General features: G+C 39.6%; 1 protein-coding gene, 1 non-coding gene and 1 pseudogene across 2 annotated transcripts; 2 read left to right on the forward strand and 1 right to left on the reverse strand.

The window, feature by feature from the left end:
- Positions 1-12,989, reverse strand: part of LOC138845149 (mothers against decapentaplegic homolog 5-like) — an 85,043-nt pseudogene that overhangs the window by 63,413 nt on the left and 8,641 nt on the right.
- Positions 9,055-9,185, forward strand: LOC127487506 (small nucleolar RNA ACA64). The gene has a single exon (XR_007914365.1). It is a non-coding gene; the product is annotated as a small nucleolar RNA ACA64 (small nucleolar RNA).
- Positions 11,249-12,962, forward strand: LOC100341381 (chromobox protein homolog 3). Its single transcript, XM_008274549.4, has one exon. It carries the CDS (start codon positions 11,314-11,316, stop codon positions 11,863-11,865), a length of 552 nt encoding a protein of 183 aa, XP_008272771.1. The 5' UTR covers positions 11,249-11,313; the 3' UTR covers positions 11,866-12,962.

Consider the following 12,989-nt stretch of genomic DNA (forward strand, 5'->3'; position numbering starts at 1 on the left):
TAGAAGTACAGATACTCCAGCTTCCTTGCCACTGATCCGGATTGTTCTAAGGCATGAATGTCTGCAAAATTCCCTCAGAGAATTGTTTAAAATATCCTCCTGTTGTTTGGACTTGAATTGAGTGTCCCCCACAGTTTCATGTGCTGGAAGCCTGATTCCCAGTATAATTTTATCAAAAGGTGTTAGGACAATAAGAGGTGGAATCTCTTGGGAGGTAATTCAGTTTTAACTGTCCTTGTGAAGGAATTAATGCTGGTCTCAAGAGTGCGTTAGTCTCACTTTCACATATATCTTCATCACAGGGTCTGCTTCTAGGAAGTCCATCCTAAGACAGTGTTGTAGTCACTAATGCTGATTATTAAATTTTTTTGTAGATACATGGTAGGGTTGTAATTCTGGCCTTTTCTGGGTGATGGGGCTAAGTAATTAGGTCTAGTAGAGTGATACATATCACTTGTGGACTGAGCATCAAATTGCCAAAATGACACTCTTTAGAGCTATTTTTGCTCTCTCTGGTGACCAAAAAATGTTGCAGAACCTGGCCACTCTGTGGCCCTGGATCTTAGAATCTGTTTGACAAACTGTAGCAGAGCCCCCAGCCCTACCTCAATAGTCAGAGTGAAAATAAATTTCTGCCAGGAGTTGTTTATTTCTGAGGGGTTGTCTGTTACTCTGACATAACCTATTATATCTGAACAACACAGAGAGTGAGACAAAGAGAAGTAAAGACAATTAAAATGTCCAACTTGTACTATTGGATAGATGGCACTGATATTCTTTCAGGGCAGGTAAAACAGAGGAAGAAGGGAATTTTTTTTAATTGAGGTGGTGAATTAAGTGAAGTTTTGGATGTTTTGAGTTTCAGATTCTTGTGGATATCCAAGTGGAGATGTTGAGGAGACCACTGGTAAGAGGTTCTGAATCTCTGAAGAGTAATCAGGGCTGGAGACTGACATTTGGGACATAAATAAATTAGGAAAATATAGATAGAAAATTACTAGCAAGAAGAAAGTAAGTATACAGTGTAATGCCAAACAGAGATACTATGACTGAATTCTTACTTTTTTGGAAGATTTGCTTATGTATCTGAAAGGCAGAGAGAGAGAGAGAGAGAGAGAGAGAGAGAGAGAGAGAGAGAGAGAGATCTTCCATGTGTTGGTTCATTCCCCAAATAGCCAATACAGTCAGGGCTGGGACAGGCTGAGACCAGGTGTCTGTAACTCCATCCAGGTCTCCCTCGTGGGTGCAGAGGCTCAAGCACTTAGCCCATTATCTGCTGTTTTCCTATGTGAGTTAGCAGGGAGCTAGATCATAAGTGGAGCAGCTGGGACTCAAATTAGCACTTATATGGGATGCTGGCCTCACAGGTGGTGGTTTAACTCACGTACTACAATACTGGTCTCTATGATTGAACTGCAAGCTGGACATTGATTACCCTGGCCAGGGAAACAGGGATACACAGCATAATACACTCGTGGAAAGAAAAAAGTTTACCAGTTGCTTAAAGAAACTGAGTTCTCAATGTCCTGCTGTCACTTCAACCAGAGTAACTTCTAATAATATTGTCTTAAAGTAGGGATTTCTTGACCAAAAAAAAAATTATTTTACACAACTATAGGTTAGGTGGGCATTTGAAACAGCAGTTAAGATACCACTTGAAACTCCCACATCCCACATCAAGAGTGCATGGTTAGGGGCCAGCATTGTGACATAGCAGGTAAAGCTGCTGCCTGGGACACCAGCATCCTATATGGGCTCCAGGTCTTGGCTGCAATACTTCTGATCCAGCTCCAGGCTAATGTGCCTAAGAAATCAGAGGAAGATGGCCCAAGTGCTTAGGCTCCTGCACACATGTGGGAAACTTGGAAGAAGTTCCTGGGTCCTGCTTGTGGTCTGGCCCATCTCTGGCTGTTGTGGCCATTTGGGGAATGAAACAGTAGATGGATCACTGTCTCTCTCTCTCTCTCTCTCTCTCTCTCTCTAACTCTGCCTTTAAAATAAATAAATAAATGAATAAATCTTTAAAAGAAAAAAAGATGAGTGCATGGTTGGAGTCCCAGATCTGCTTCTGAACAAGTTTCCTGCAACTGTGAATACTAAGAAGAAAATAGATGGCGGCCCAACTACTTGGGTTCCTGCCATTCATGTGGGAGACTTAGATGGAGTCCCTTACCCTTGGATTTGGCCTAGACCAGCCCTTACTGTTGCAGGCATTTGCAGAGTAAAACCAGTGGTTAGAAGATATGTTTGTCATTCTTTCATATAAAATCAAAATAATTTTTAAAAATTCAAAAAAAAAATAGATTATATATACATATAATAAACCATAGGTGTTTTATATATATATATATATATGTGTGTGTGTGTGTGTGTGTGTGTAAACCATAGGTTATATTCCTCTGGGGTAGATTTATTTTGTAAATGCCAGAAAATTCAATATATATTTTCTGAAGAGGTCTTGGAGTGCAAACATTCCCCTTTGTAAATCCCAAGAAGGTGGTAACGTAGACAACTAATCATGAAAGTTTAAGTGCTTAATCAACATTCTCATCTGGGGAGAAGACTACTGGAACTTCATATAGAAGAGAGTCCCAGATATATCAAGGCCATGGAACTTTCCTCTAGGAAGCTTTGAAAGTTTCTCAGCATTTCATTGAGCTCTCACTGTTATCCTATGAAGTTCTGTGGCTTATACCCCATCCTGATCTCTATAAGTTTGGACAGGGCTGCTCTGTATTTACCAGAACTTACACTGAATACTGACTACTATTGCTTTTGTAGCCATGAAATGTTCTCAACAGGTATTACAATGTCTTCAATAGAGCAGAAGGGAATAGACAACAGAGAGGCCTGGAAGTGATATCAATCACTGAGAATGACATTGGAAACTTGGCTAATGTTATGGTCAGGTGTTATTTCACAGAATAACAAATCAACTCAGGTAACAGAACAGATATGGTCCTTGGTAAAACTTTCATTTGCTTGCAATAGTATCTAGTAAGTTTTATGATAGTGGAAGAATAATTCTGGTATATATGTGAAATACTAGCATTTGGAGGAAAAGCAATCATAGGAAAGAAAGTGGGAATCTTCCACAGAAAAAAATAAAAACGTATAATGCACACAAGAATCACAAAGATATGTTTAATAAGAAAACATGATTGAGGCCGGCGCCGCGGCTCACTAGGCTAATCCTCCGCCTTGCGGCACCAGCACACCAGGTTCTAGTCCCAGTCGGGGCGCCGGATTCTGTCCCGGTTGCCCCTCTTCCAGGCCAGCTCTCTGCGTGACCAGGAAGTGCAGTGGAGGATGGCCCAAGTGCTTGGGCCCTGCACCTCATGGGAGACCAGGATAAGTACCTGGCTCCTGCCATCGGATCAGCACGGTGCGCCAGCCGCGGCGGCCATTGGAGGGTGAACCAACGGCAAAGGAAGACCTTTCTCTCTGTCTCTCTTTCTCACTGTCCACTCTGCCTGTCAAAAAAAAAAAAAAAACATGATTGAAAGGGGGGAACCTTGTTCAATAATTAATTAAATTAGGATTAAGATGGCAGAGTAGGGAAGGAGATTACTGCTCTAATCTAGGAGAAAATAGTTTTTAAAAAGGTGGAGAGACAGAATCAGCCCTTAAGGCATTCAGATCTGGCTAAAAAGCCCATGAGAGCTTCTCAGGCATGGAAAGCCAAGACCCTGTGCCAAAAAAATTTCCTAAATGAAAGATCTCTGTGAGTGAGATCCCAGTGGAAAGAAGAGGCCATCAAAGAAGGAGGTGCCTTTCTCTGAAGGGAGGAGAGAACTTCTACATTGATTATGGCTCTATCTAAATAAGGTCGGAGTTTGTGAACTCAGGAGGCCTCCATAGCCTTGGCAGCTCATGACAAGAGCCTCGGGTGATTACTGACATCATAAATAAGAGTGTCAATTGTTAAATCAACAATTGGAGTCACTGTACACTTACTCCCCATGTAGGATCTCTGTCCTTAATGTGTTAGACTATGCAAATTAATGGTAAAACTAGTACTCAAACAGTACTTTATACTTTGTGTTATCTGTGTGGGTGCAAACTGTTGAAATCTTTACTTAGTATATATTAAATTGATCTTCTGTATACAAATATAATTGAAAATGAATCTTGATGAAGAATGGGATGTGAGAGGGAGTGGGTGATGGGATAGTTGCAGGTGGGAGGGAGGTTATGGGGGGAAAAGCTGCTATAATCCGAAAGTTATACTTTTGAAATTTATATTTATTAAATAAAAGTTAAAAAAAGGGTGGAGAGAGTGCAGTACCAGAAAAGAGTTAGGGAGAAAACTGGCAGAGGAAACTCCTTGCGAATTAGAGGGACACAGTGAACCTACATAGTGGGAGTAGACACACACAAACCAGGACCCCAGCAGCTGAGTCTCCTCACAAGCTTTGGAGGGTGAGGTGAGACCAGGCTGCAGTAGCCCAAGCCACTGGCAATAAAGCTGCTACAAGAAGAGCCTGTAGGGAATCAGGCTTGGAGCTCTGTGGGGGATAGTGTACCTGCCAAACTAGAGGAGAAAAAAAGGGGGGGGCATGTTTCTCTCTCCCTGATCACCCTGCAACAACATCCTGCAACAAGCCAATAGACAGCAGGCATCATTTTGGAAATGTAATAGCAGAGACAGCTCATGTTCATGCCCAGCAACCAGCAGAGCAGAGAATCCTGGGTCTGGTGATAAGAACTGATAGGGGGCTAGGTGCTTGGGCTGTAGGAGACTTGAGTGCCAGGACTATGAAAACACAAAGGCTGTGGGACTGTGAAAACACGGAAGCTGCGTGGAAGGGCTCAGGGTGTGGCTAGGACTTTGGGCACTGTGTGAGGCTCCACAGGCTCAGGGCTCCCCAGTTCCCTAGTGAGGGACATTGCTGGGAAATCTGTGCTTACACCAAGGGCTGCACAGACCCTTTTTATGGTTCTTGTGGCAGCACGGGCAAATATTATACCCACTGGAGCTAGTGCCCAGGCATGGTGTCCATTGAGGAGAGGAGGTGAGCTGAGTCTATGCTAACAGAGCAGAACAAACTCTCCCCTGATTTAAAAAAAAAGAGATTTCCCATGGCCAACCTGGGTGTCATGTTAGATACTGCCTTCACCCTGGAGCACTGAATAGAGCTCCCTAGTCACACACACCACATGCCACTAGGTATTCACTGAAAAAATAGACACTCCAATAACCCACGTAGTCCAAAGATAAAAAGCCACCACAGAAAAAAAAAGAAACCAACAAGTATCTACACAAATGCTGAATAATAAATGTACCAATTCAAGACACAAGAATAAGGAACACAATATGATGCCCCAAAAAGAACACAACACTTCAATACTGGACTGTGAAGATAAAGAGAATGAAGAAATGCCAGAAATGGAATTCAAAATATTGATCATAGGCTTACTTAGAAATCAAAAGGAAAGGCACAAACTGATAAAATCTATACATGACATGAAATGTCTCCCATGAAATTGAGATCTTAAAGAGAAGCAAAATGAAATCTTGGAAATGAAGAATTCAATAAACAAATAAAACATGCAGTGAAAAGCCTTAACAATAGAATCTGTGAAGCAGAAGAAAGAATATCTGACTTAGAAGACAAATGCAGGAAATTATACAGTTAGACCAAACACAAGAAGAAATCAGAAAATTAAAAAACACTGTTGGGAATCTATGGGATACTACCCAATGACCCAAAACACATGTTCTAGGAGTTACTGAAGGCATAGAAAGAGAGAAAGGATTAGAAGGCCTCTTTAATAAAATAATAAGAGAAAACTTCCCTATTTTGGGAAAGAGACATCCAAAAACAGGAAGCACATAGAACTCCTAATATACATGCTCAGAAAAGATCTTCACTATGACACATAGTAGTCAAACCCTCCACAGGAAAACATAAAGATTCTAAAATTTGCACAGGAGAAATGCCAGATTACTTTCAGATGTTATCCAATTAGACTCATAGCTGACTTCTCATCAGAAACCCTACAAGCTAGGAGAGAATGGTGAGATATATTACAAGTCTTTTTTTTAATTTTTTTATTTGACAGATAGAATTATAGACAGTAAGAGAGAGACAGAGAGAAAGGTGTTCCTTCCATTGGTTCACCCCCACAAATGGCCGCCACTGCCGGAGCTACACCAACCCGAAGCCAGGAGCCAGGTACTTTCTCCCAATCTCCCACATGGGTGTAGGGGCCCAAGGACTTGGGCCATCCTCCACTGCCTTCCCTGGCCACAGCAGAGAGCTGGACTGGAAGAGGAGCGGTTAGAATGAGAACCCTGTGCCCATATGGGATACTGGCGCTGCAGGCAAAGGATTAACCAAGTGAGCCATGGCACCAGCCCCAGTATATTCCAAGTCTTAAGAGAAACTGTCAACCCAGAATACTGTACCCTGCAAAGCTCTCATTTATGAATGAAGGTGAAATAAAGACCTTCTATAACAAACAGAAATTGAAAGAATTTGTCACCACTTGTCCAGCCTTACAAAAGATGCTTAATGATGTGCTACACACAGAAACACAGAAACATGGTCATCACTATGAAAGAAGGTGAATGCAGAAAATCTCCCAGTAAAAGTAAAATGGAAATCCAGTGTAAATGATTGGAATATTTATGGGAAAATGGCAGGGCAAGTTGTTACTTATCAACACTCATCATGAATGTAAATGGCCTCAACTCTCCAGTTAAAAGATACAGACTGGCAGAATGGATTAAAAACAAAACACATCTATTTGCTGCTTACAAGAAACACATCTCACCAACAAAGATACATGCAGACTGAAAGGGAAGAATGGGAAAAAAAATATTCCATGCTAATAGCCATTCTAATAGCAGATAAAAGAGACTTTAACACAAAAACTGTTAACAGAGACATAGAGGGGCACTATGTAATGATTAAGGGATCAATTCAACAGGAAGATGTAACTATTATAAATGTATAAGCACCTAATTACAGGGTATCTGGCTATTTAAAAGTAATGTTAAAGGATCTAAAGGGAGATGTAGACTCCAATACAATGTAATAGGGGAATTCAATACCCAGCTTTCAGCAATGGACAGATCAACCAGACAGAAAATCAACAAACAACAGTTAATCAACACTATAGATCAAATGGACCTAATGGATATCCACAGAACTTTTCAATGCACAGTTGCAGAATACACATTCTTGTCACCAGTGCATGGAACTTTCTCTAGGATAGGCCACAGGTTAGGCCATAAAGCAAGTCTTTGCAGATTCAAAAATATTGAAATCATACCATGCATCTTCTCTGACCACATGAAATGAAGCTGGAAATCAACAACTCAAGAATTTCCAGAACATATTCAAACACATGGAGACTGAACAACATCCTCCTGAATGAACAGTGGGTCATTGAAAAAATCGAAAGAGAAATCAAAAAACTTGAGGAACAGTTTTCTTTTCATATTATTTGTTGAACTGTTTACTTAGTATAATCTTCTATGTATAAAGTTAATTGAAAATAGATTTTAGTAAAAACTAAGAATGGGAATAGGAGGGAGAGGATGAAGAAGGGTGAGAGGGTGAGAGGACTGGTATGGTGGGAAGAATCACTATGTTCCTAATGTTATATTTATGAAATACATGAAGTTTGTTTGCCTTAAATAAAAGTTTCTGGAAAAAATTAAAAATGGAAAACCATACGTATATGAGGATGTTTCAGAAAATTTGTGGCAAAATAAAATTAAAAGATAAGTTTATTTTGGTGTAAAAATTTTGAAATTCATGAATTTTTTCATAATGTGCATATTCTATGAACTTTTTGAAGACTCCAAGTGTAAGTATATATATGTATGGCATTTATTATATATAAGTGTATTATATATGTATGTGTGCACTTACTATACATAATACTGTAGACATAGAGAAACAGAGATGAGAAAACTGGATGGATACTTCCCTAACTATCAAATGTGGTTATCTCTGAATGCTGGATTGAAAGGGGGACTTTCAATTACTGTTTCACATTCTCTGGTTTTGCTTGAATTTGATTTAAGAGCAACATTAATTTTATAATATAAAAATATCAAGAGCAGAAAAGTTTGGAGATTGTCATATAGATTCAGGCTAACAAATTTGCAGTCTTGATGAAATATCCCTTGTCCTGTGAATATACAGGAGCTGCAGCAGCACTGGGGATAAAGGGATAGCAGGCAAGAGCTGGATGTAGGAGGGAGGTACAGGGTGGAACGCTCAATCTGGACGTAGGAAAGGTAGGCAGGAAATCTGGGAGAAAACTGCATCTAAATTAGACACAATCTTTTTGCTGATACTTTGTGCTTGTAGTTCTCCAAACCTGAAATTTGCCCTTCATTCCTGCTTTTCTACCTACTGAAATACTGCTCAGCCTTTAAGGCTTAGCTCAAATCCTGCTTTCTCCATAAAGCCTCCCCATTCCCCATTCCTCCACATTCTTTTTACTGTTCCTGTAACATTGTTTAAACATTAAGTTTTTAAATGCTTATTTATTTATTTTCATCAGCTTGAAAGGCAGAGTCATTCTGCCTTTTAAATAACTAAATTTTAAAAGAAAAAAACTGTCATTTTCTAAATTGGTTTTATGAGGTGCTTTCTTCTTGTTGGTCAGAGTTTCATTTAGTTTTTTCTTCCTAGCAAGTTTTTATTTTCTATGTATAGACACATGGGCATCCTTAGGGATTAGAAAGCAGTTGGAAAAAATAAAATTTTCACTTCAAGTCCACAAGTGTGGGGTTGACAAAGTTTAGTAAATACCAAAGGTTTAAATGAAACTCTTCAGCAGTTAATAGCTTCATAAAGCACCCCTTAGAGAAAACAAAGACTAGGCCAATCACATAAAATCCTGCTAACTAAAACCGATCACCACAAACAAAAATTACACAATAGTTTCTACTAACTTTAGAGCCCACTGGAATTGATGAAATCATCTGTCATTCAACTTGAATGATTTTTTCTTCTATGGATTTGTTCCAAATATAGTGCCATGTACCTGGCAGGTAAAAGAATGATGAAAATACCTAAGTCCTATGGTGTTGATCGAAAATCTGCCCAGCTTTGGCCATGGCTGTGGGTGAGATTCGGCGCCCAAAGCTACCAGCAACCGCAGCTCACCTCACGCTGCTTGTGGTTGGGGGTGGAGATAAAACCCAGGCCCCGATAGAAGGCAGAAAAAAGAAAGGGAGGAAGGAAAGAAGGAAGGACAAAATTAACTAAGTTCTATAAGCAAAACTCTCTCAGGTGGCTGACACAGCTATGGGATACTCGGAATACAGGCCATATGATACTTATGTGTAAGTCTCAAGTGGCCGTCACAAATTAGACCTTCTACCCAGGACAGTGAGCTGGAACACAAATGGCGTTTCATCTGAAATAACTAAAACCATCCATTGGTTACACTTTAAACGCAATAAATAATGACACAGAAAACAATAGGAATTGCATTATCCTTTTCTCAAAAATTTACTTTTTAGGCCAGCGCCACAGCTCCTCAATAGGCTAATCCTCCGCCTGAGGTGCCGGCACCCTGGGTGCTCCTCTTCCAGTCCAGCTCTCTGCTATGGCCCGGGAGTGCAGTGGAGGATGTCCCAAGTCCTTGGGCCCTGCACCCGCAAGGGAGACCAGGAGAAGCACCTGGCTCCTGGCTTCAGATCAGCACGATGTGCGGAACGCAGCGCGCCGGCCGCAGCGGCCATTGGAGGGTGAACCAACGGCAAAAGGAAGACCTTTCTCCCTGTCTCTCTCTCTCTCTCACTGTCCACTCTGCCTGTCAAAAAAAATGCACTTTTTTCCATAAAATCAGAAACAGCAAAGTAGAAAGTCAAACCAAATTGAGATTTTAAAGTATGACAAGGCTCCATCTGCTTTCAAAAGGCACCAGAAAATAAAGCTTCTTGTGTCTTGGTAAATTAGGTCATTTTCTTCCAAAATAATTTCTTCATTCTCATGCCATAATTAGGTAGCCATTCAACTACATCCTAGAATAAAATGATCAAAAGGTTTTTTATTTAATAAACATTTTAGAGTTCTCATGTATTTTCTATTAGAAGATTGTATTCTGGGAGTGTAACACTGATGTTGAAATCAAAAACTGGAAAACTACAGAGCACTGATGGTGAGAGATTAGTGTCTGTGTTCTCTGATATGTGAAGTTTTAAAATCAGCTATCCCAACACTCACTGCTGATTCATGTGAGTGCTACACCAATATCCTCAGACTTAGGCCTACTGTAAGGACCTCTTAAGACTATGGTGCACGGGTTCTCACGTGAGCAGACTGACAGAAGAGCAACTGCATTAAGTACATGGTTTTCCAACATAAATAACATGCAGGAAACTGTAGGAAACTTAAGCTAGAACTGAAGAGTAACAGTTGTATAACCTAGATTAAAAATATAAAAAAGTACCTAAAAAAAGTCTAACTTCCTACAACTGTAGTATAACAGTTGCAGTGTTTGTTAATACAAAAGGGGTAACCAAGAAAGTAAGGATAAGTATCTAGGTCCAAGTCACTTGAATGTATTTTACCAAAGATAACACTAAAAGCTGTTACCCATCAAAGTGCAAAATGAAAGATTAAAAATCAGAGTTCTTGCAACATTGGCCAAAAACAGCAAACAGAATTGAAAAGATAGATTTTTGTTAAAAAAATAAATTTATCTATCCAAAAGGCAGAGTTACAGAGATAGAGACAGATCTTCCATCTGCTGTTTTGTTCCCCAAATAGCTGCAATGGCCAGGTCTAGGCTAGGCAAAAGCCAGGACTCTGGAACACCATCTGGGTTTCCTACATGGGTTGCAGGGGCCCAAGCACTTGGACCATCTTCTGTTGCTTTCCCAGGTACATCAGAAGAGAGCTGTATTGGAAGTGGAGCAGGCAGGACTAGAACCAGCACTCATTTGTGATAACAGTGTTTTAGGCAGTGGTTTAATCCACTGTGCCACAACGCCAGCCCTGAAAAAATACTTCTCCACCATAAAATAGAAGATAGAGGATTCTGAGGAGAGTTCATCTGAGCAATGAGTTTGTCCAGCCAATGAAGAGGCCCATGAAGATGAATGTCAATCCAACATGGGGTGCTGGTAACATCCTACCAGTGATATTCTGCTCCCCAGCCCTTGACAAAACTCATTCTAATGGTACCCATTTTGAAAAGCTCATATACTGCCTCAAACTCATGACTGAAAGACTGAACCAGAACGTTTGTTAAAAATTTGGAGGCTAGACGCTGCAGCCCCGCGACCCGGAGCAGCTCGGAGCGGTGAATAATAGCTCTTCAAGTCTGCAATAAAAAATGGCCTCCAATAAAACTACATTGCAAAAAATGGGAAAGAAACAGAATGGAAAGAGTAAAAAGGTCGAAGAGGCAGAGCCTGAAGAATTTGTGGTGGAGAAAGTATTGGACCGACGTGTAGTGAATGGGAAGGTGGAGTATTTCCTGAAGTGGAAGGGATTTACAGATGCTGACAATACTTGGGAACCTGAAGAAAATTTAGATTGTCCAGAGTTAATTGAAGCATTTCTTAATTCTCAAAAAGCTGGTAAAGAAAAAGATGGTACAAAAAGAAAATCTTTATCTGACAGTGAATCTGATGATAGCAAATCAAAGAAGAAGAGAGATGCTGCTGACAAACCAAGAGGCTTTGCCAGAGGTCTTGATCCTGAACGAATAATTGGTGCCACAGACAGCAGTGGAGAATTGATGTTTCTCATGAAATGGAAAGATTCAGATGAGGCTGACTTGGTGCTGGCAAAAGAGGCAAATATGAAATGTCCTCAGATTGTGATTGCTTTTTATGAAGAGAGATTAACTTGGCATTCTTGTCCAGAAGATGAAGCTCAGTAATTGTTTGCATTGTTTTTTATATATATTTATATATATATATAAAATCTGGGTCTTGGTTTTCGATTTACTAGTGTGAAGAAATAACTACATTCTAATGAAAATCAAGTTTGATACATTGGTTTTGAAAGTAGTATTGGGGGAGTTGTTGTGAATTTTTTATTTTTATTTTTTGCATCGATAGCACTGGTTACTTCTAACAGATAAAAGCTTTCTGTAGTTGCTTCCTTTATCAGAAAAGAACGTTTGCTTTTCTGAATATTGGGGAAAGTTGTCATAGTCAGTTCTTCAATCAGAACTTGATTTTAACTGATACTAAAGGACCATTCTGGGTTGTTGTATGTGTATACTTTTATAAATGGTTTTCTTTTTTTGTTTTTGTTTTTAAATTTTACCAAAAGAAACACCATGGGAAGACCCATGTTTCTGAGGTTCCATCATTCTGAGCAACCTAAGAAATAAGTCCCTTCAAGTTAAACTGAAGATTTTCATGAAGCCATAACCTTTTAAATTAAATAGTTTGTAAGTCATTTGGACAAGTTAAATTAGATAATTTAAAAGAAGCCATATCAGAACCTGTATCTAAATCTATAGTCATAAATGCAATGGCTTATAAAAACTTTATTGGTACTAGTAGTCATCCCTCCCAAGATCAGAAAATAGACATCCTGGTGTGCTGTAATAAACTAAATAAGCAAGGTAAATGGACATTTGAATATTTGTTCTAGCGAGCCATTACTTTACAAACGCCAAAATCCCTATGCTGTATCTACTAAAAGGCCATGATTCATGGAATGACTAAGACTTGGCTCCTGAAAACCTGATCAGATTATTAGACATTGGCATTTTAGGACCTGCTGGCATAAGTGGGTAAACAAGTGGTTGTAATCTAAATTATTGACCTGCATGTTTTGTCTTTGTCCCGTCTCATTCCTTACATGTAGGCTCAATCTTCGCGGTGTTTGGGTTACTGGTTCAGCAGATGCCAGGAAAAATAACTTTGTAGTAATCAGAATGTTATCCAACTGTATATTGTTTACTTTATTGTAAATACTGGTGAACAGTGGTCAATAAATAGTTTTATATTCAAAAAAAAAAAATTTGGAGGCTGTAGCTGCTAAGAATCT

The sequence above is a fragment of the Oryctolagus cuniculus genome, chromosome 14, assembly GCF_964237555.1.
Source record: "Oryctolagus cuniculus chromosome 14, mOryCun1.1, whole genome shotgun sequence".
Lineage (NCBI taxonomy): Eukaryota > Metazoa > Chordata > Mammalia > Lagomorpha > Leporidae > Oryctolagus > Oryctolagus cuniculus.